This window comes from Myotis yumanensis, unplaced genomic scaffold, assembly GCF_028538775.1.
Source record: "Myotis yumanensis isolate MYYU_CA2020_CCGP unplaced genomic scaffold, mMyoYum1.0.hap1 SCAF_19, whole genome shotgun sequence".
NCBI classification, from domain to species: domain Eukaryota; kingdom Metazoa; phylum Chordata; class Mammalia; order Chiroptera; family Vespertilionidae; genus Myotis; species Myotis yumanensis.
The window spans coordinates 4,859,689-4,880,368 of NW_027223770.1; the positions used below are offsets into that span (position 1 = coordinate 4,859,689).

Below are 20,680 nucleotides of genomic sequence, written 5' to 3' on the forward strand. Positions count from 1 at the left end.
TCCTTTTCATGCTGCATTAAAAAATCTCAGCTTAATGTTTATTCTTGGAGGAACCTTCCCTGATCACCATTCCAGACAAGATCAGATACCCGTATTGTTTACTCTCACAGGTCTGAGCTTTCCTGCCAGAACACCACCCTCTGTAATTAGCACACAGCCCATACACTTTCTTAAATATCCACTAACAGAATGAACGAATAACCTTATAGAGAATGGTTTCTGGAACCAGAAAGATCTGGATTCCAGTTGTGGTCTTACATTCATCCGCTGGGTGACCTCCAGCACGTTCCGTTGCCTCTCTGAGCCGCATTTCCTTATTTGTAAAATAAAGATAATAGTACCTGCCTTGTAGGGTGCATGTCAGAACATAGGGAGATGATACCCATGAGAAAAGCACAGTGCTCTGTGCTGTCGCAGAGAAAATGCTCAGGAACTGGGAATGTTACCGTTCTTACTCTGGTGCCCTCTATGTGCCCAGGGGTCGCGAGAACATACCTGGGTGCTGTTTTTTGCACCTCGGAATCCATCATGATCGTCCTCCGGGCCTCCTCCCGAACCATCTCCAGGAGCTTCTGCAGATCTGATGGGAACATGAGCGCTCACTGTCTGGAGGGCTCCCCTGAGACCGGACTGTGCAGGACAGGGCCCACCCCAGCCTAATATCGCCCCTGCTTCTCCGGGCTGGGGAGCTGCAGAGGGATTGGAGCGGGTCCAGAAGAGGTGGCACACAGCGTTGGGGAACTAAGTGATGTGTGGAGCTTTACACACGACTTTCTGGTTACAGGTTTAAAGGATAATGTTTTGTATAAACTGGGCTAAATGAAATGTATTGTTAACATTGTAAACAGAGAGCGGCTGTCTCCCAAGGAGAAATAGCTCAGAGTCGCCCAGGTTAGAGGGTGTATTTCTGATCTCCACTGGAGTAAAGCAGAGGGTTCCAGGGGATAGAACAGGACCAGGGAACCCCTGTGTCTCTCTTAATCGAGTCAGGGCAGGAGTGGACAGGAGGAGCTCTTGACATCTGGCTTCAAGGCGAAGCGTCAGGGTGGATTGGTCAGCTCCCAGGCAGGACTTACTGATGTGGAGGTCCTCGTCTGGCCTGGTGGAGGACGATTCCGTGTCCTCGATGTCCTTGTTGCCTGCTGCCTGGACGGTCACGCTCGGGGGCTCATCCGAGCCGGGGTTCACGGAGATCATGCTGCTCAGCGGGGAGGACCCTGCACTAGCCCGGGACAGGCTGAGTATGGAGCCTCGCCGGCTTGGTTTGCGGCTCGTGGCGCGCTGTGTAGGAGTTTTGAATTTCTTGATCTGAAGGAGAGAGAGAAGAAAGAGGGGTTTTAGAAAGGAAGGAAGGCTTGGCCCGTGTGACTCAGTGGTTGAGTGTTGACCCATGAACCAGGAGGTCATGGCTGGATTCCCGGTCAGGGCATGTTCCCTCCTTGGATAAAGTAGGAGTGTGATACAGTGTCCTCTTTGTCTTGACACTGGCCAAGAGCTTGCTAGCCTGACAGAAAGCCCCTCTGCTCCCTGCCCCCCTGGGAGAGAGGATGTTCAAGCTCAAGGGTAACGCCTCTTGCTGTTTCCCCTGGCACAATGCGAGTTCCCAACTCTAGAAACCAGGTGTTTTTAGATCAACGTCATTTTTGAAGACTAGACAGGTTGTGCCCTGGGGGCAGCCTGGGGTCAGGCAGTGAGCACTGGGCTCAGAGCCAGGGGACTTCAGGGGGACCTTGAGCAAGTCACTCAGCCTTGCCTCAGTTTCCTCATCTGTGAAACAAAGAGGAGGGACTGGGATGATCTGAGAAGAGCTTTTCATATCTTCCTTGGGTAGGATTTCATTTTGTGCTTCTGAAGTTGCCATTAATTAAAATTCAATTAATAATCCCAATCAGGAAATCCAAAGTGAAGGGCTGACACTCCTGATTAATTGAGAGTGGGGGAATGTGACAGGCAGGCTCAGCATCTCCCTTGCCCTTTATTGAGCTGACTCTCTCTAAATTGACTTTAACCCCTATGCTTCCTCTCTGTTGTTTGTATTCCACTCAAGAGCTGTGTTAGCCCTAACCGGTTTGGCTCAGTGGATAGAGCGTCGGCCTGCTGACTGAAGGGTCCCAGGTTCAATTCCGGTCAAGGGCATGTACCTTGGTTGCGGGCACATCCCCAGTGGGGAGTGTGCAGGAGGCAGCTGATCGATGTTTCTCTCTCATCGATGTTTCTAACTCTCTATCCCTCTCCCTTTCTCTCTGTAAAAACATCAATAAAATATATATATATTTAAAAAAGAGCTGTGTTAACCAGCTGCTGTGTCACACCTCAGTAGGGACTGCAGGGATTCCTTATACTGCCTGAGAAGTAGGGGTTCCGCACTGATGGCTCATGGGGAAACATGTTTAGCTGCCCAAGATTTTACAAATTGGGGAGATTTTTATATAAAAACTGAGGCTGTTGGTCTCTTAAAAATGAGAAGCCCTCGGCTTCCATTCTCACGTGGCAAAATGAGCTAATGCTGAGCAGAGGTTCTTCCTGTAGCTGGGCCAGAGGATCCCTGTTGGCCATAGACCTCACCCCCAGCAGTGCTTTCCTCAGCCTTGTTTTTTATTTACTTAGTTTGCCAGGCTCTTATGCACGCTGCCTTAGCACCATTAAGCTCTACACAGATGGAAGAACATCTCTTGCTGTGTGAGCTGACTAGAGCCTCTCTTTCACAGTGCTCATCAGACAGGTGGAGAAACCGAGGTCAGGAGAGATGAAAGGACGTGTCCAATGCCACACAGCAAACTGAGTCCCGGTGGCGGAGCGCGGTCTCCTGATTCCTAATTTTGCACTCCCCCACCCCCAGAGTGGACCACGCTGTGGCCCAGAGCTTGACCCACAGACTTGCCCTGGGGAATTCAATTTTGTGAGAGTTCACGTGTGGTGATTCATTCTCTCCTCCTCCGATTTCCCTTGTGTATGTTCCCGAAGGATATTTGTTAAAGGTTTGTGGCTCCTGCTGCTTTTTCTGTGCAACTCTGGAGACAGATGCACACGCCATCTCCATAGCAACTTTCTGTGATAAAAACCAGCATTCTGACTTCTCAGAGCGATGAACACCCTGATGAAAGAGCAAGAAAATGTCGAGACTCTTTATGAGGGCCCATTATAATCATGATACTGCGGAGAATATGCATTCCCAGGCTCAGCGTTTCATAAACAGTGCTTAATAAACAGGCCAGGATTAACTCCTGGCTCTGCCATTACCCAGCTGTGTGACCTCATGCAAGTCACTTAACCTCTCTGAGCCCCTATTTTCTCCTCTTCCATCTGGGTCAGAATAGTGCCTCATGGGATTATTAAGAGGACAGACTAGCTTCCTTAGCACAGAACCTGGTCCATTGCAATGATGTTAAAAAGTGGCTTCTAAAAGTTGTATAGCCACAATAATGCTCGGCACTTGAACATTTTTTAAAAAAAATATGGTTTATTGATTTCAGAGAGGAAGGGACAGGGAGAGAGAGATAGAAACATCAATTATGAGAGAGAACCATTGATGGGCTGCCTCCTGCATGCCCCCCCCATCACTGGGGATCAAGCCCACAACCTGGCATGTGCCCCTGACCGGAATCCAACCTGGGACCCTTCAGTCCGCAGGCCGATGCTCTATCCACTAAGCCAAACCAGGTAGGGCGGCCCTTGAACATTTTTTTAAGAAACATATTTTATTGATTTTTTACAGAGAGGAAGGGAGAGGGATAGAGAGTTAGAAACATCGATGAGAGAGAAACATCTATCAGCTGCCTCCTGTACACTTCCTACTGGATATGTGCCTGCAACCGAGGTACATGCCCTTGACCGGAATCGAACCTGGGACCCTTCAGTCCGCAGGCCGACGCTCTATCCACTGAGCCAAACCGGTTAGGGCGGCACTTGAACATTTTCAAGGTGAGTGTATGTATTGCTTCCTGGCATCCTTTACTAATGGGAAGTAGACAGGGATGAGCATCATACCCATTTTGCAGGTGAAAGGAAAGGTTCAGCAAACCCTGTAGTTGTATGCTCTCTCAATGACCTTTACATACCTAATATCATCTGTCATTATTATTATTTTGGTGCTTTGTTGAGTGGATGAGTTTGGGAGATTTTGGGGTTAAGAATAGTTTTTGGTGAAAAGAATAGACCTCTTGATATTCTCTTAATAAACACATGTTCTGGTTTATAGAAAACCCTGTCTGTTGAATCATTCACTTATTTTCTGTGTGTGTGTGTGTGTGTGTGTGTGTGTGTGTGTGTGTGTTAGAGATAGAGATAGAGATAGAGAGAGAGCTGACTATTATTGAGTGAGTGAGTGAGTCCATTTCCTTCTGGTGACATCCTATTGAGCAGCGCCATGGCCACCCCTCCCCTTCTCTGTGATATGGTGTCCAGCCAAATGTCATTTCTCCTCTAATCTCCAGATGACTACTAGGCAGCGGTTCTCAACCTGTGGGTCGTGACCCCTTTGGCAGTCGAATAACCCTTTCACAGGGGTCGCCTAAGACCATCCTGCATATTAGATATTTACATTACGATTCGTAACAGTAGCAACATTACAGTTATGAAGTAGCAACGAAAATAATCTTATGGTTGGGTCACAACATGACGGAACTGTATTTAAGGTTGAGAACCACTGAATGTGGTTCTGACTTTCCCTCACTCAGAGAACCAGCTAGAAGAGAAGAACCCAGTGAGAGAAAAGACTGGAGAGAATGCCTCCAGCACAAGGAGGGGCTGGTCACCAGATGGCAGAGTCGCACTCGCCGTCTGTTACCTTGGGTGCCGTGAGGAAGTGCTCCCACCGCTGTACCATGGACTTGTCTTTAATGACTTTCTTTATTGTGCTCTTGCTTCCACCTGGGTCCCTAAGTGAGAAACAGAAACAGCTTAGTGAGTTTTCCAGTTCCAGAGTCTCGGTTTATTTTTTTATTTTTTTAAAATATATTTTATTGATTTTTTACAGAGAAGAAGGGAGAGGGATAGAGAGTTAGAAACATCGATGAGAGAGAAGCATCGATCAGCTGCCTCCTGCACACCCCCTACTGGGGACGTTGCCTGCAACCAAGGTACATGCCCTTGACCGGAATCGAACCTGGGACTCTTCAATCCCCAGGCCGACACTATCCAGTGAGCCAATCCGGCTCGGGCGAGTCTCGGTTTATTACGAGTCCTTTTAAGAAATGCAGTAAACAGATGATGAATGGTGGTTGGTCTCAGTGATTACCCCCACCCCCCTCCATCCTGTACTTGTGAAGAAGTGGGAGGGACAGTTCTCCATAACTGGTCTTGTGAGTGAAAATCAAGGTTAGAGAGACTACTGCTTACTCTACCCATCCACCCAATCCATCCAATCCATCCAGTCCATCCCATTTATCCAATCTATCCATCCCTCCAATCCATCCATCCAGTCCATCTAGTCCATTCCATCCAGTCCATTCAATCCATCCATCCATCCATCCATCCATCCATCCATCCATCCCATCCATCCATCCACCCACTCACCCACCCATCCCTCCAATCCATCCATCTAGTCCATCTGATCCATCCCATTCATCCAATCCATCCATCCCTCCAATCCATCCATCCAGTTCATCTAGTCTATTCCATCCAGTCCATTCAATCCATCCATCCATCCCATCCCATCCATCCACCCATTCACCCACCCATCCCTCCAATCCATCCATCTAGTCCATCTGATCCATCCCATTCATCCAATCCATCCATCCAGTCCATCTAGTCTAGTCCATTCCATCTAGTCCATTCCATCCAGTCCATTCATCCAATCTATCCATTACTTTCATTCCATTCATCCAGTCCATCCATCCATCCATCCATCCATCCATCCACCCATCTCTTTCTCTATTCCTCTTTTCTCTGCAGAAAGGACTTTAGATGGCTGGGATCCTTTCAATCATTTGGCTGGCTGTCACCTGGCATAGACGAAGGCCTTGAGGGAATGAGATGGTTAGACCAGTTTGATGGGCATAGGCACTGACAGGGGTCTAGAGTTATCAGGGGCTGCAGAGGGCCAGTGGTGGGAGGAGATGCTCAGATATTGGAGGCAAAAGGTGATCAAGACCAACCTTACTTAAGACTGGCTTCTCATGGCATGGGGAGAGGACCAAAGGCCTTTACCAGCCTAAAGGGGGGGTGTGCACTCCTCACTGGCAGAACCTTGCTGGGCACCTGCCAGCTCATGGCTACAATGCATGAAATGTGCCCAGACACCAAGGTGGAAGTCAGCTGGGGGGCAGGGTGAGACTGTGCCTCAAGCTTTTTGTAAGACTTTATGTTTGATTACACAATAAAAAGCCCTCTGAATAATTAACAGTAAAGCTCATTTAACGTTGGTTCTGCCTGCCTCTCCCCTGAGTAATCAAATTAGGGAATATTTAAAATCCAGCCAGAGAAAGGAGCAGCAATGCCTCAGTCCTATAAACAGTATTTAAACTGGTGGCACTTCTGAAATCTGATTTAAGGCTCACCAACTGGAAGCGGAGCTTCCTCCTTGGAGCATTTCTTTCTACAGGGCGTTTTGCCTGTTCCCTTTGCTAACACAGCCCCCCGCTGGGCGTCTAGCCTTCTTGAAGTTCAAAAGCAACCCCTTCCCCTTTTAAAATTAAATCCGGTCCAAGCCAAGCTTTCAAAATTTTAAATATTCAGGCTGATTGGGGAAGATGGAGGTTTTCTGTTAACACCGACTTCCAAGACGACCCGAAATCTATTGCAACTTCAGGCAGCGGGCTAAAGGAGCTAACACAGCAAGCTTCCCAGGGATCTTAAAGCCCGGTACCAGCTCCTGCAAAGCCACTGATGAAGAAAGGGCCTGGTTCGATGTTTCATGTTCAGAAGCAAATAAACCAAAAGGGAAGATCAATAGGGGCTCGGAAATAAACCGTCAGAGCTTTGTCGTCCACCGTGGGCTGACTACCCACCTTTCCGGAAAGGGCAAAGCCATTGGTGCCCCTTCTGGTAGCTGGGTGGGTTGATCATTATGTGGTTCACCAAATAGTCCCCGGTCTTCAGGCTCCTAGAAGTCAGGTGTCACACCGTGACTTGCTTTGCTCAAGAATGCATGAGAGAGTGACATGTGCACTTAGGGTGCCAGGCCTTGAGGCGGAGCCCCTTTTCTGCTGGGTGGATGGCGGAAGCTTGCATTGAGATGGAGCTCCTACCAGCCTGGGCCTTTGAGGGACTCTAATGAGCAGAGAGCCCCATGTTGATGACATGCAGGGTGAGCAAGGAATTAACTTGTGTTGTGTGATGCCACCAAGATTTTGGGGTTGTTCATTATGGCAGTGTAACCCTGTTTACCTAATTGATGTCCCTGATTTACTGTCTGTGACCTCAGGCAAGTCTCTCTGAGTGCCAGAACCAGGAAAGTGGTATACCTTGGTGGTTTAAGAGCAGACTGGCTGCCCCCACTGCTTCCTAGATGTGTGTGTGTGTAAGTTATTGAGCCTCTCTGAACCTCAGTTTCCTCATCTGTAAAATGGGGTGGTATTAGCTATGTGGTGAAGGTGCAATGGAATGAGGCTTGCTAAGAACTTGGTGAAGTTCCTTGTACAGAGAACTGAATACAGTTAAACTATTAAGAGCAATATCCCTTTTTCAACAGAGATCTTACTGTGGCTTGGAGGAGGGGCTGTGGGATGGGGGACAAGATACCAAGGCAGATCCACTGGGGGGAGATGGCTATGATTTCTGGACCATAATTTCCACCTGCTGACACTTTGTGGGAGATTCTGTTTGCTGGGAATCCAGAGACAAGGGCACCCAGCACTCTCCCATCTCTTTCCAGCACATTTTGTTCCTAACGTTCACTTGAAGATGTCTGTCCACCATGGCAATCAGAGTAATTTTTCTCAGATACTTCACTCTCTTCTGAACCAAGTTTCACCTTCTTCTCTGAGTGGGAAGCCTGTTGTCTGGTTTAGGAGGCGTCGTGTGTCTGTGACCCAGATGGAGAGTGGAGGTAACTGCTGATTTTGCACCAGGAAGAGGACAGAAGTCAAAGCTCTTGGGATCACCACGCAGGTCTCCCTATCCTGTGAGGGGTGCATGCTGATCACCCTGCCCTGCCCCCCCCCCCCCCCCCCACTCCTTAGAGATGCCACTTGGGTAAAGGACTGGAGGAATGCGATTAGAGCCGTGCAGAGAGGAGGGCAGAGAGTTCACTCAGATGTCACCTCTTGAGTCTTCCCCACCCCACCGCTTCGTCACTATCACATCACCCTCTCGGTTTCTTCATGACACTTAAAATCCCAAAGTATCTTGATTATTACGTGTTTGTCTGTGGCCCCTCCCACCTCCCCGAGAACAGAACCTGGAGAGCAGGGATGTTGTCTCTTCTTCCAGCGGCGCCTGAAAACAGCAGGTTTGAGGGAAATGAGGCTTTTCAGGGGTGGGGGCACCTAGCAGCGGAAAACCACTTCAGTGTAATAATTGCTGTTGTGTGTGTTGTTCAGAACAGGCTACATTGCCTTTTGTAAGAGCGAAAGTCTGGCAAACGAAGTTTTATTTCTTTTCTAGCCTTAAGTCTCACAGAGCTAACTGCTCTTCAAACAGGGATTTTATTCTTGAGCAGCTGTCCTACAGGGAGCACTCCTTGTGCTCCCAGACCTCAGACTAAATGCTCTATGCACGTTCTCTCAATCCTCACAACTCTTCTAGGTCAGGAACCCACTTGGTAGGTGAAGAAACAGAGGCCCAGGCATGCTAAGTGACTTGCCCAAGGTCACATTACAAGGCAGGGCCTGGGCTCATCCAGGTCTGTCTGATGCCAACGTCCTGATCTTCATCCCTCTAATCCATCTAGGCTTTAAAACATGCAGTGGAAGATTTGGGGACATTCTCATTATGACATAAGGATGGAACATCACAAGTACGGATTAAGTGTTAAAGAGAAGAAAGATACCCTTCGCCTTTCTTGCTAAGTAAAAAGGTACTTTCTGGCACTTTCTAGGGAACTTAACCCCTCTCCCCACCCCACCCCACCCCACTGATTTGCTAAATTAAAAAAAAAATCAGTCTCAGGCAGCGTTGTGCTGGAGTGGCCCACAGCGGCTCACAAGCACTGCAGTGTGCGCCTCTTCCCAGCTGCGAGTTCAGTGACATCATGCTGCTCAGCCTGGACGCAGCCGCAGCCGGACTATTTCCACCACAGACAGGGACACGGCCTGACTGTAAGTCATGGCTGCTCCTGCTGGGAGAACCGGTTATTGACCCTTTACCTGCATACACTGACACCGAACTGAAATCACCACCAGGAGCAAGTCGATCCCTAGAAAACACAAACCCCAACAAGTACCCTGACTGCCTTTGGGAATCTCTGCTGCCAGGTGTGGCTGAGGTTCTGCCCTGAGGAGTCATCGTAGAACCTGCATGGCCTCGCAATGTGACCACAGCCAACAGTTCTTTTGGTCACAGCCTGGGCACCTTCCTGAAGCCAATCAAAGGAGATAAAGACGGTTCTTTCTGTTTTCTTGGCCCCAATTCTGCATTATGTTCTCACCTCAGTTTGGGAGAATGGGCGCTCAGCTGTCAGAGGCAGCACATTGCCGCTGGAAGCTGGCTTGGGGAGATGAAATGCTATTAGAAGTCCATTGGCCGAGGGCCCTTTTCTTAGGATCTAAGCAGTCAACTGTGAAAAAATTAGACGTTGCTTTGACCTGGAAATTCGATTTCTCAGAATCTAGCCAACAGAAATATTGCCAACAGGGTTTAAAGTGTGTGCACGAGGATGCTCCGTGCAGCCCTATTTGAAACGCAAAAATTTGAGAGCCATAAATAGAGAAATGGATATCTAAATTATGGCCCATTTGTACCATAGGATACAAGTATCCGCTTAAAGGAATGTGGAAAGTCTTTAAAAATGTGAAAACTTGGGCCCGGCTGGTGTGGCTCAATGGTTGAGCGTTGACCTATGAATAAGGAGGTCACGGTTTGATTCCAGGTCAGGGCACATGCCCAGGTTGCAGACCCGATCCCCAGTAGGGGGCATGCAGGAGGCAGCGATAATGATTCTCTCATCAATGATGTTTCTATCTCTCCCTCTGCCTTCCTCTCTGAAATCAATAAAAATATATTTTTTTAAAAATGTGAAAACTTTGTAGATACCATCATGGAAAGATGCCCAAAGATGTTGTAAAAGGCAGGTGGGGGAGTCACGTAGAAAGCAATGTGTAATATGATCCCATTTCTGTAAAAATGCATTTCTGTATGTACTTATAAGGGGAAGACAGTAGAAGGACTCACCTCAGATCTTCAGAAGGAATTTCTTCTAAGGAGGAAAATGAATTGAGGATTGGGGGGGCGGGATAAAGGCTTTCATATTTTATATACTGCTGAATTTTTGGGAAAAGTTTAATAGGAATAAATTATATTTATTACTTTAGCAGTTTTGTTTAAAGAAAATATTGTGGGAATTGTTTGATTTTCAAACAAATTTCATGAGCCACAAAGATATTTTGGAAATAACTAGGGTGCCTTGGTGGGAGTGGGAGCAGGCCCGGGCCTCCCAGACCCCCAAGCCTCCGTTTCATTAGAAGCTCCATTTTGAAAAATTTGCTTTACATTCTTGGGGTTTCCATTTCTTTTAAAAAAGGATTTTTGCTGCTTAAAAAGGGTGGTGGTGGTGGTATAAACCACTGCATCAAAGGAAATGACAGTTTTAAATTTATCCCAACTGAGAACAGGGAATCTGTTGGAGTCACTGGTCTATCAGTAGATGCATGGTTTGTGTTCCTTGTTGCACCTGAGGTTAGTTTATCTGGGCTCTGGTGCAAGAGATGAGGAGGGTGTGGGGTGGGGATCTGAGGATGGGGTGGGGAGATGGGTGGTAAATATCCTCAGGGCGAAGGGGCGAATTGACTTCAGAATTTTGGAAGAGAAGACTGGGGCCAATGCAGGATTGGGGCCCAGAAGACAGAAAGGACCGCCTTTATCTCCTTTGATTGGTTTAAGCATATTCGGGTGGGAGTGTTGCGTTCCCACTAGGGGGCATTATTTTATTTAACTCAGCCTTGGATTTCACACAGCACATCCGATTCCCCAAGTCGGGATTCCTTTTTTGCTCCATTCTTGCAGGGAGCATGATTCTCCTTAAAGGGCCAGTGCTTTCCATGCCTGCCTGTCCTTTGTTCGGTCTGTGTGCAGAGCAGTCCTGCAGCAGTGGCCTCTAGGCTTTTGCATGAGCCCACCCTGCTGGTGGGGACACACCCAATACTTTTCTTGGCCTAGACAATATGTGCTGGAGCTTGTGCCTGAGAAAACCCAGCTGCTTCAGGGACCAGAACAGCAATTCCCTTGGGTCTAAGTGGAGAAATAGCCATCCTGTCCTATAAAATAAAAGGCTAATATGCAAATAGACCAAACGGCTGAACAACCAAACGACTGGTTGCTATGAAGTGCGCTGGCCACCAGGGCCTGTGTACGAAACATGGCGGACGTCGGCTGAGGCGGGATGGTGGAACAGGTGAGCAGGGGCGCCAGATCAAGGTGGGATGCCAGTCACTGTCATCAAGGCAAGCCTCTGGTGGTTACTGAAAATTCTTTGCTCCTGCACCCCACAGTCCCACCCAGTGCTTGCACCTGCTGCCGGTGATGGCCCTGCTTGCACCCACAGCCAGCACCAGAGCTACCGCTTGCATCAGCTGCAGGCACCCGGCACTGGTGCCAATCGCTCAGTGCCGTCAGCAGGTGCAAGCAGCGGCTGCTGGCCCTGATCGCCCCTGAGGGCTTCTCCACCTCTCCCGCACCCACTGCTGGTGCCAGCCCCAATTGCTCTGTGCTGTCAGTGGGTGCGAGCTGGGCCAGCACTGTCAGTGCGTGGGAGCAGCGGGGAGAGCGGGGCTCCTGGAAGACAGGTGATCATGAGCGATAGTGGGAGGGGCCAGGCTGGGGGTGCAGAGGATGGGCTGAGACCCGCCCCTGTGCCCACAATAGCCTCACGGCCCACAATTCCTTTCAAGGTGCACAAATTCGTGCACTGGGCCCTAGTATAATAATAAAAGGGTAATATGCAAATCGACCCTAACAGCAGAACGACTGGGAATGACTGGTCACTATGACACACACTGACCACCAGGGGGCAGACGCTCAATGCAGGAGCTGCCCCTGGTGGTCGGTGCACTCCCACAGGGGGAACTCTGCTTAGCCATAAGCCAGGCTGATGGCTGCCAGCACAGTGGTGATGGCAGGAGCCTCTCCTCCCTCCTCAGCAGCACTAAGGATGTCCAACTGCAGCTTAGGCCTGCTCCCCGCTGGCAAGTGGACATCCCCCGAGGGCTCCCGGGCTGCCAGAGGGATGTCTGACTGCCAGCTTAGGCCCAATCCCCTGGGGAGCAGGCCTAAGCTAGCAGGTGGACATCACCTGAGGGGTCCCAGACTGCAAGAGGGCACAGGCCAGGCTGAGGGACCCCCTGAGTGCATGAATTTTTGTGCACCGGGCCCTACACACACACACACACACACACACACTAGAGGCCCAGTGCATGAAAATCATGCACTGGTGTGGGGGTGGTCCCTCAGCCCAGCCTGCACCCTCTTGCAGTCTGGGAGTCCTCAGGGGATGTTTGAATGATGAACATCCTTAGCACTGCCATGGAGGTGGGAGAGGCTCCCGCCACCACTGCTGCGCTCACCAGCTTCTGGCTAAGCAACACTGCCCCTGTGGGAGCGCACTGACCACCAGGGGGCAGCTCCTGCACTGAGCATCTGTCCCCTGGTGGTCAGTGTGCATCATGGCAAACGGTTGTTCCACCGTTTGGTCAATTTGTATATTAGTTATATATATATATATATATATATATATATATATATATATCTCCAAAGACTTGAAAGAAAGGAGAAATACAAGGGCAAAAGGAAAGGAAAGAATAAAAGGTAGGGAAGAGGAGGAAAAGAAAGAAGAGCAAATAATAAAATATTGTTGGGGAGACATGGTCCAAGAAGAGAAGCGGAGAGCAGAGCCTGACTGTGCATCCGGTGGTGTGCCCGTCTAGCTGGCCAATGGCTGTGTGTGAGTACGCCCACTATGCCTGATTGATCTTAAGCTCCCAGTGTGACATCACCAAATGTGGAGCTGGGGGAGATGCACACAGTTGTCTCCCACAGCTGTATGCCCTGGGGCTCCAACCTAGCCCTGCTTGGACCTCCCAGAACACACAGGAGAGAAAACTCCTAAAGCAGCCCGCCCACCAAAAAACAGCAAAGGCAGGGGGAGAACAAGTGGGCGTTCCTCCCCCCTGCCCAGGCCATTACTGGTTGCAGCAGGTGGAAGGGTTGAGACCTACTTTGTGTTCCAGCAGGTGATCAGGGGCTTCATGGTGTGGTGGGTGTGGTCGATAGTCAGGGCCTCCAGAAGCCAGTGGAGGGCACAGAGCTGGCGGAAGAGGGGTTCCCTGCAAAGGCAGAGAGAGGAAGCTCAGTGAGATCCTGTCAGAATAGCATTCTTCACAACTGTGCTGGCTCCCAGTTAGAGATGTCCTGCTCATGCCTGTGTACCCCGCATGCATCAACTCATCAAACCTTTGCAGTGGCCCCATTTTACAGATGAGGAACCCGAGGCTCGGAGGAGTTAAGGAACCTGTGCCACGTCGCTGGGCTAGTAGGTGGCAGAGCCATGATTTGACATAAGATACCCTATGCCAGTGACTGGGGAGTAGTGTGTGAGAAAAGGAGAGATGATGAAGGAGTACCACGGCTGGAGTTCTTGACTTGGGCAATGAGGGGATTGAAGGAAATTAATATCCGACAGGTATCCAACTGTTCACCTGGTGAAGGTACAATAAATACATTAAGAGTGTTGAAGAAGTCTGGAAATCCAGGGAAACTAGTGTATTCGCTATACTTCTCTGCCACCCCCAGATTAACAGTTGGACCCATTGCTTTAAATGTATACATCTTTTGAACACTGAAGAAAAATATATTGAACTATTATTTGAAAATCCAACTAAATCCTGTTTAAAATATGTCTAACCTGTATTTGCTGATTTGGGGGGCACCTTGTGTTACAATGAGCCAGGCGTTGACTAGGCCCCGGTCTGCGGGGGTATGAATCATTACCCACACGTTAGAGAAGAGCAAACAGCTCAGAGAGGCACAGTCATCTTGCTCTAGGTCACACATCTTGTTGGTGACAGAGATGGGATGTGACTGCCTCACTTCATGTTCCCAACATCCCTGTAGGGAGGGGACTGCCATTATGTTCTCCTTGTGGACCAGGGCCTCGAGGCTCAGAGAGGTAACGCGAGTTGCCCGAGGTCACGCTCGGATTTGACCTCGAGGATTAGTGGGGATTTGAACCCAAGTTTGTTTAACCCCAGAAACTGTGCTTCCCTGGGCCTGACCTCTGATTATTCGAGGCTCCGACGAAGCCAGCGCAGCGGCTGCCTGAGAGGGAGAGGTCAGCAGAGGGTTAAGCTGCTGCACGTTTCCTGGGAAGAGGTGGAGTCCTCACCAGCACCCCCTCCCTCACGTTTCACCTCTTAAGCTAATGGGCACGCTGCCTCCAGCTGCCTCCATTATCAGCCTGTGTGGTCGCTCTTCTCTGAAGCTGTGCCCAGCCTTCATCGATGCCTCCAGGGCCCCTGCACCTGCTCTCAGGGGCAGGAAGGAGTCCACCTGCCCTGCTTCCAGGAAAGCCCCACAGCAGAGGCTGACGCCCGCGCCTGGGCTCACGTCCCGAGCTGACCCAGGGCCATCCTGGAAATCCCTTTCGGAGGCGATCGTTTCACTCAGCTTGAAGGGGCACGGCCCCCACGCACCCCACACATCCCATGTCCCATCCCAAGGGACTGGGGTGATCGTATCCACCAGGCCGTAGGAAGAAACCCAGGGCCAGCAGCTCTTTTTTCTCCTCTGGAGCCCCCTCCTGCCTCCTTTCCCTCCTTCCACAGATTATTTACTGAGCACCCACTATTCCTTCTCTTTTAATATAAAGGACCTGTCAGCCCGCAGCCCTTCCCATTTTCTCTCTCTTCCCCCTTAACGCCACCTTGGCCCCCACCCCCTTTTGGCAGCTCTGGGCACTGGGCCATGTCCAGCACTTCACCAAGAGCAGCAAGCAGCGAGCTGGGTTGTGTGCCTGGCCCTGTGCCTAACACAGCACATCACCCTCACAGTATCCCCAGGAGGTTGTGAAAGGCCCTGGAGATCCCCCCTCTTCTGTTTACAACTCAGAGCCCCTGCGGGCTTGGGTTTTGGGTTGGGTGAGGTGGGTACAGGGAACGGGGGGTGGTGAGTAAAGGGAGGTCATTGGGGATGTGGGGTCTGCTTGGTTGCAGGGGGATGTGGATACGTGAGCATCAGATTCAATTCTGCAGGTAACAAGCACAGGTGCACACCCGGCCCTGTCCTCCCTGTGAAATGCAGGGCATAATGGATGAGAATGCTGACCAGGGTGCACACGCATGCTTCCGAAACCCCTGGGCACCCTGTGGTCAGTGGGCCTGGAGAGCCCACTTTGTTGAAACTGCCATGCCAGCCAGAGTATGTGAGGGTGTAAGCATCCCCGAACAGAAGACAATGTTTTTCCCATTTAGTAAGAGAAATCGGAAGATGCCTACCAAGGCCTTCCAGGCCCCCATTGCAGACTGCCAAGGGCAAACCTGGACGCAGGTCACGGGCACTGCCCTCCCCACACAGTCGCTTCAATGAAAGGCTGCAAGGGACAGGCCAGTCATCTCAGTGCTGTTTCTCATTCCTGGAGACTATTCTCTCTCACCCCTTCAATGATTAAAGTCAAGCACAGCCAGCATGGCTCAGTATTGAACATCAACCTATGAACCAGGAGGTCACGGTTCGATTCTCGGTCAGGGCACATGCCTGGGTTGCAGGCTTGAGCCACAGTAAGGGGGCGAGCAGGAGGCAGCCAATCAATGATTCTCTCTCATCGTTGATGTTTCTATCTCTCTCTCCCTCACTCTTCCTCTCTGAAATCAATAAAAATATATTTTAAAAAATGAAGATCAAAGTCAAGTCTCCATTGACATGATTGAATTGATCCTCACAAAGTTAGTTGAGAATTTTCAGCTGGTTTGGGGATCAGTTGCATTGGGATTGAAGGGACTAAGCAGCTCAGTCCACACTGGTTGACATGCTGACTGAGGATGTGAGAACTGACCGCATGCCCTGCCTTTGGCAGACTGAGTACAGAATGCCTCGATGCACCACCCCTCCCTGACTTTGCAGCTCCCCCAGCAAGAGGTGGAGTATTTTTTCTTATTCCGTGTTATCTGGGCTGGACTGATGCCTTGCTGTGGCCAGTGAAGGTGGTGGAAGGATCACTGTGTCCATTTTGAGCTTAAGCCTCAAGAGACTAGATCAGGGGTGGGCAAACTTTTTGACTCGAGGGCCACAATATGTTCTTAAACTGGACCGGAGGGCCGGAACAAAAGCATGGATGGAGTGTTTGTGTGAACTAATATAAATTCAAAGTAAACACCATTACATAAAAGGGTATGGTATTTTTTTTTTTAGTTTTATTCATTACAAATGGGCCGGATCCGGCCCGCGGGCCATAGTTTGCCCACGGCTGGACTAGATGCTTTGGTTCTTGTTCTTGGAACCTTCATGCCCATCATATGAACGAGCCTGAGCTGGGATGATGAGAGACGCGGGGCTCAGTCACTCCTGTTACCCTAGCCAACAACCTGAGAATGAGGCCATCCTAGATGGGCCGACCTTCAGCTCGCCCATCCGCAGGGTGCACACACATACACTAGCCCAGCCAGGAGTAGCCAAGCTGGCCTGGACCAGAAGAGCCACCCAGCTAACCTGTAGACTTAGGAGCAGTAACAAGTGGTTGCTGTCTTAAGCCACCCATTCTGAGGCTGGTCTGTAACACAGCAATAGACTACTGATAGAGTCATCAAATGCAGCAGAGCCTTTTGGCAGCCAAGGAGAAGAAAGTGCAGCTTCAGTCCAGGCAGGAGTCGGCAGACTGCTGCCAGTGGGCCTACTGCCTGTGTTGGCAAATAAAACTTTTTTTGGAACACGGCCACATCCATTCATTGTAGCTTTCATACTGCCACGGCAAAGCTAAATAGTTTCAAGAGAGACCATCTGCTCTGCAAAGGCTAAATTATTTATTGTCTGTCCATTTAAGAAAAAGTTTGCTGATTCCTGGTCTGGGGCATAACAGATGATGATGATGATGATGATGATAAATATAATAGTAGTAGCCCACCTAACAAACCTGATACAAAGATCTAAGGAGCTAGGAGATCAGGATTCCTGTTGAGAGAACTTAGGCAGGGTTTCCCCCCTCTCTGAGCTACAGTTTCCCCATCTGGCATTGAAGGAAGATGAGCAAGAAACTTTCCAGTTACTTCCAGTTGATTTGAGCCTCAGTTTGCTCACACCAAATGAATGGAGGGTGGGGCATACATTTTTTCCAGGCTTTCCACCCCCACCCTCTACTCCCCCCACCTCCCATCCTTGGATGACTGGGATGCAAGTGAAAGCGAGACCCACTGATCTTCACCATTTGGTTTCAGAGGCTCATCCATGGCAGAAATACAAAGGCTTCCAAGAGACATTAGGAGAAATGGCAAGGCCTGTTGATGTTTTAAGAACATCATCCTGCCGAAACCGGTTTGGCTCAGTGGATAGAGCGTCGGCCTGCGGACTGAAAGGTCCCAGGTTCGATTCCGGTCAAGGGCATGTACCTGGGTTGCGGGCACATCCCCAGTAGGAGATGTGCAGGAGGCAGCTGATCGATGTTTCTCTCTCATCGATGTTTCTAACTCTCTATCTCCCTCCCTTCCTCTCTGTAAAAAATCAATAAAATATATTTAAAAAAAAAGAAAAAAAAAAGGAACATCATCCTTCAGCTGCCAGTTGGAATGTCCCTGAACAAATAAGTCTATCTAGAAGCCAATCACAATATCTACCAGAGGGAAGTATGTAGGAGGAAAGTGGGAGTGAGGTGTCAAAAGCTGGAATATTAGGGAAGGGTAGGGATGTGTCAAAACACATGGTAGTGGTGGTGATGGTGATGATGATAGTGATGGTGATGATGGTAGTGGTGGTGATGGTGATGGTGATGATGATGATAGTGATGGTGATGACGATGATGGTAATGGTGGTGATGATAGTGATAGTGATGATGATGGTAGTGGTGGTGATGGTGATGATGATGGTGATGGTGATGATGATGATGATAGTGGTGGTGATGGTGATGATGATGATGATGATAGTGGTGGTGATGGTGATGATGATGATGATAGTGATGGTGATGTTGATGGTAGTGGTGGTGATGGTGATGATGATAGTGATAGTGATGATGATGGTAGTGGTGGTGATGGTGATGATGATGATAGTGATAGTGATGATGATGGTAGTGGTGGTGATGGTGATGATGATAGTGATGGTGATGGTGATGATGATGATGATAGTGGTGGTGATGGTGATGATGATGATGATAGTGATGGTGATGATGATGGTAGTGGTGGTGATGGTGATGATGATGATAGTGATAGTGATGATGATGGTAGTGGTGGTGATGGTGATGATGATAGTGATGGTGATAGTGATGGTGATGATGATGGTGATGATGGTGGTGATGATGATGATAGTGATTGTGATGATGATGGTTATGATGGTGGTGATGATGATGGTGGCATCTTCCACACATGAACTAAGTGCTCTTATTAATGATCTTCGTTTGTCTGCCATCTCATTCTCTGATTTCACTTTTGCATTATTTTACTCTTCAAGTACACATATCGTGAGCTCCTCAAAGGCGTTGGGTTATACTTTCTGTGCCGTGTGGTGGTGGTGACAGCTTAGGCTCTGAAGTCAGGCAGACTTGCCTTCAAACCTCAGCACAGCAACACACTGAGCTCTATGACCTTGGGCTTCTGCTTTCTCCCTGCAGAGAGGGGACAACAATATACCTACAGAAGAGGACTGGATGAGGTAATGCCTACGGAGCAGGCAGTGCACTGTTATTACTGTGCATACCGTGGGGGCCGAATTCTGTTTGACAAATGAGTGGACAGTGGACAGTGGACAGAGAAGTCTAGAATTCATTGCATCATGTTCTTTTGCCGCTGGGTATGATTTTGCACCCAGGGGACATTTGTCAATGTCTGGAGACAGTTTTGGTTGTCACAACCAGGGGTTGGGTGCTACTGGCCCCTAATGGGTAGAGGCCATGGATGCTGCCAAACACCCTACAATACACAGGACAGTTCTTCACAACAAGGAATTACTCGTCCCAAAATGTCAGCAGTGCCAAGGTTGAGAAACCCTGCCTGCCCTACTGTGAAAAGCTTCTATCTCTGTGCCTGAAATCTTCCCATTGAAAAGTGCTAACTAGCAAAAGAGAAAAAGTTGGACCTGAAATGCTTTGGCATAGACCCAAGGGGAAAAGATGTCAAGGTTTTGGAAAGCCAGAGCGTCCTTCAGGGGGTTGATTAGCCCAGTACACCCTGCAATGATGAGTTCACGCCTGGGGTCAGAAGACGCAGGGCTTCTCTGGGAAACAGCTCTGCGAGTCTTGGGGAAAAGCTGTCCCCTGAGGCCTGGTGAGATGTGATCGCACATGCTCTGTGAGGCTGTAGACAGATTCTATCAGGCTTTGCAAACTATTTGACATTTAGAGCGTCTGGCTCGGTAAGGAACGGAGTGACTCAGTCCCAGCTGATTTGCCACTTAGCTCTAAACCACCATGTCTGCTTTCTGTTATTTTTATACAACAATAGTGTTGTCGGCTCTAGGCTCCATGGCCCTTTCAGGAGGACACAGGGACAGCTGGGTGAGTCCTTTCACCTCGGTTTCGCTTGAGAAGCTAGCGAGGCAGACGAGCCAGAGGGGAGACTGTACTTACACGTGGGACTCAGGTAGCAAGGGTGAGATGATGCAGCTGTACTTGGGGGTGAAAGGGCGGGATATGAGTTCAGCCTCTGCCTTCTTCATCTTCTCATCATCATAGGTGCTGAAGGACAGGCAGAAAGAGAAACAGCCAACAGTGAGCAGCAGTTTTAAACACCTCCCGCCAGGGGTTATTTGGCAAATACGACTAGGCACCAACTTTACGCTGGGCAGTAAGTATGGTTTGAGAGATGAGGGTTCTAGATGCAGAAAGTGAACAGAGCATAGGAGAACCTCTCTGCTGCCCGGCTGGTGTGGCTCAGCTGTTAGAGTGTCGGCCCACACACCAAAGGGTCATGGTTTGATTCCCAGTCAAGGGCACATATCTAGATTGTAGGTTCGATCCCCAGGCCCTGTTGGGGCATGTGAGGGAGGCAGGCAACCAATCAGTATGTCTCTCTCACAAAGATGTTTCTCTCTCTCACCCCCCCACCCCCGCTCTGTCTTTCTCCTTCCCTCCCTTTCACTCTCTAAAAATCAATGGGAAAAATATCCTTGCGTGAGGATTAACAAGAACAACAACAAAAAAAACACCAACAAAACAAAACATCTCTGCTCTCGTGGAGCGCATAGTCTAGTGGAGGAGCGAAGAGAATGAGCAGGATGAATAGGTAAATTGTGTGGTGTACTAGTATACAGTTGGATATATTTTCTTAAAGGGCCAGACAAGTCTTTCTGACTTTGTAGGACATAGGGTATATGTCACAACTACTTTTGGCATGAAAGCAGCCATTGACGGTATGTAAACAACATGTAACGGCAGTGTTCCAATAAAACTTTATTTACA

General features: G+C 49.3%; 1 protein-coding gene across 1 annotated transcript in view; it reads right to left on the reverse strand.

Annotated features, from left to right (window-relative positions):
* The window catches only part of CCDC60 (coiled-coil domain containing 60), a 102,878-nt gene that overhangs the window by 12,052 nt on the left and 70,146 nt on the right, over positions 1-20,680 (reverse strand). The window contains exons 4-8 of the mRNA XM_070400013.1: positions 19,850-19,957; positions 13,308-13,415; positions 4,787-4,877; positions 1,077-1,308; positions 496-580 (exon numbers count right to left, since the gene is read on the reverse strand). Coding sequence (XP_070256114.1) covers positions 496-580; positions 1,077-1,308; positions 4,787-4,877; positions 13,308-13,415; positions 19,850-19,957 — 624 coding nt within the window. The remainder of the gene's footprint in view (positions 1-495; positions 581-1,076; positions 1,309-4,786; positions 4,878-13,307; positions 13,416-19,849; positions 19,958-20,680) is intronic.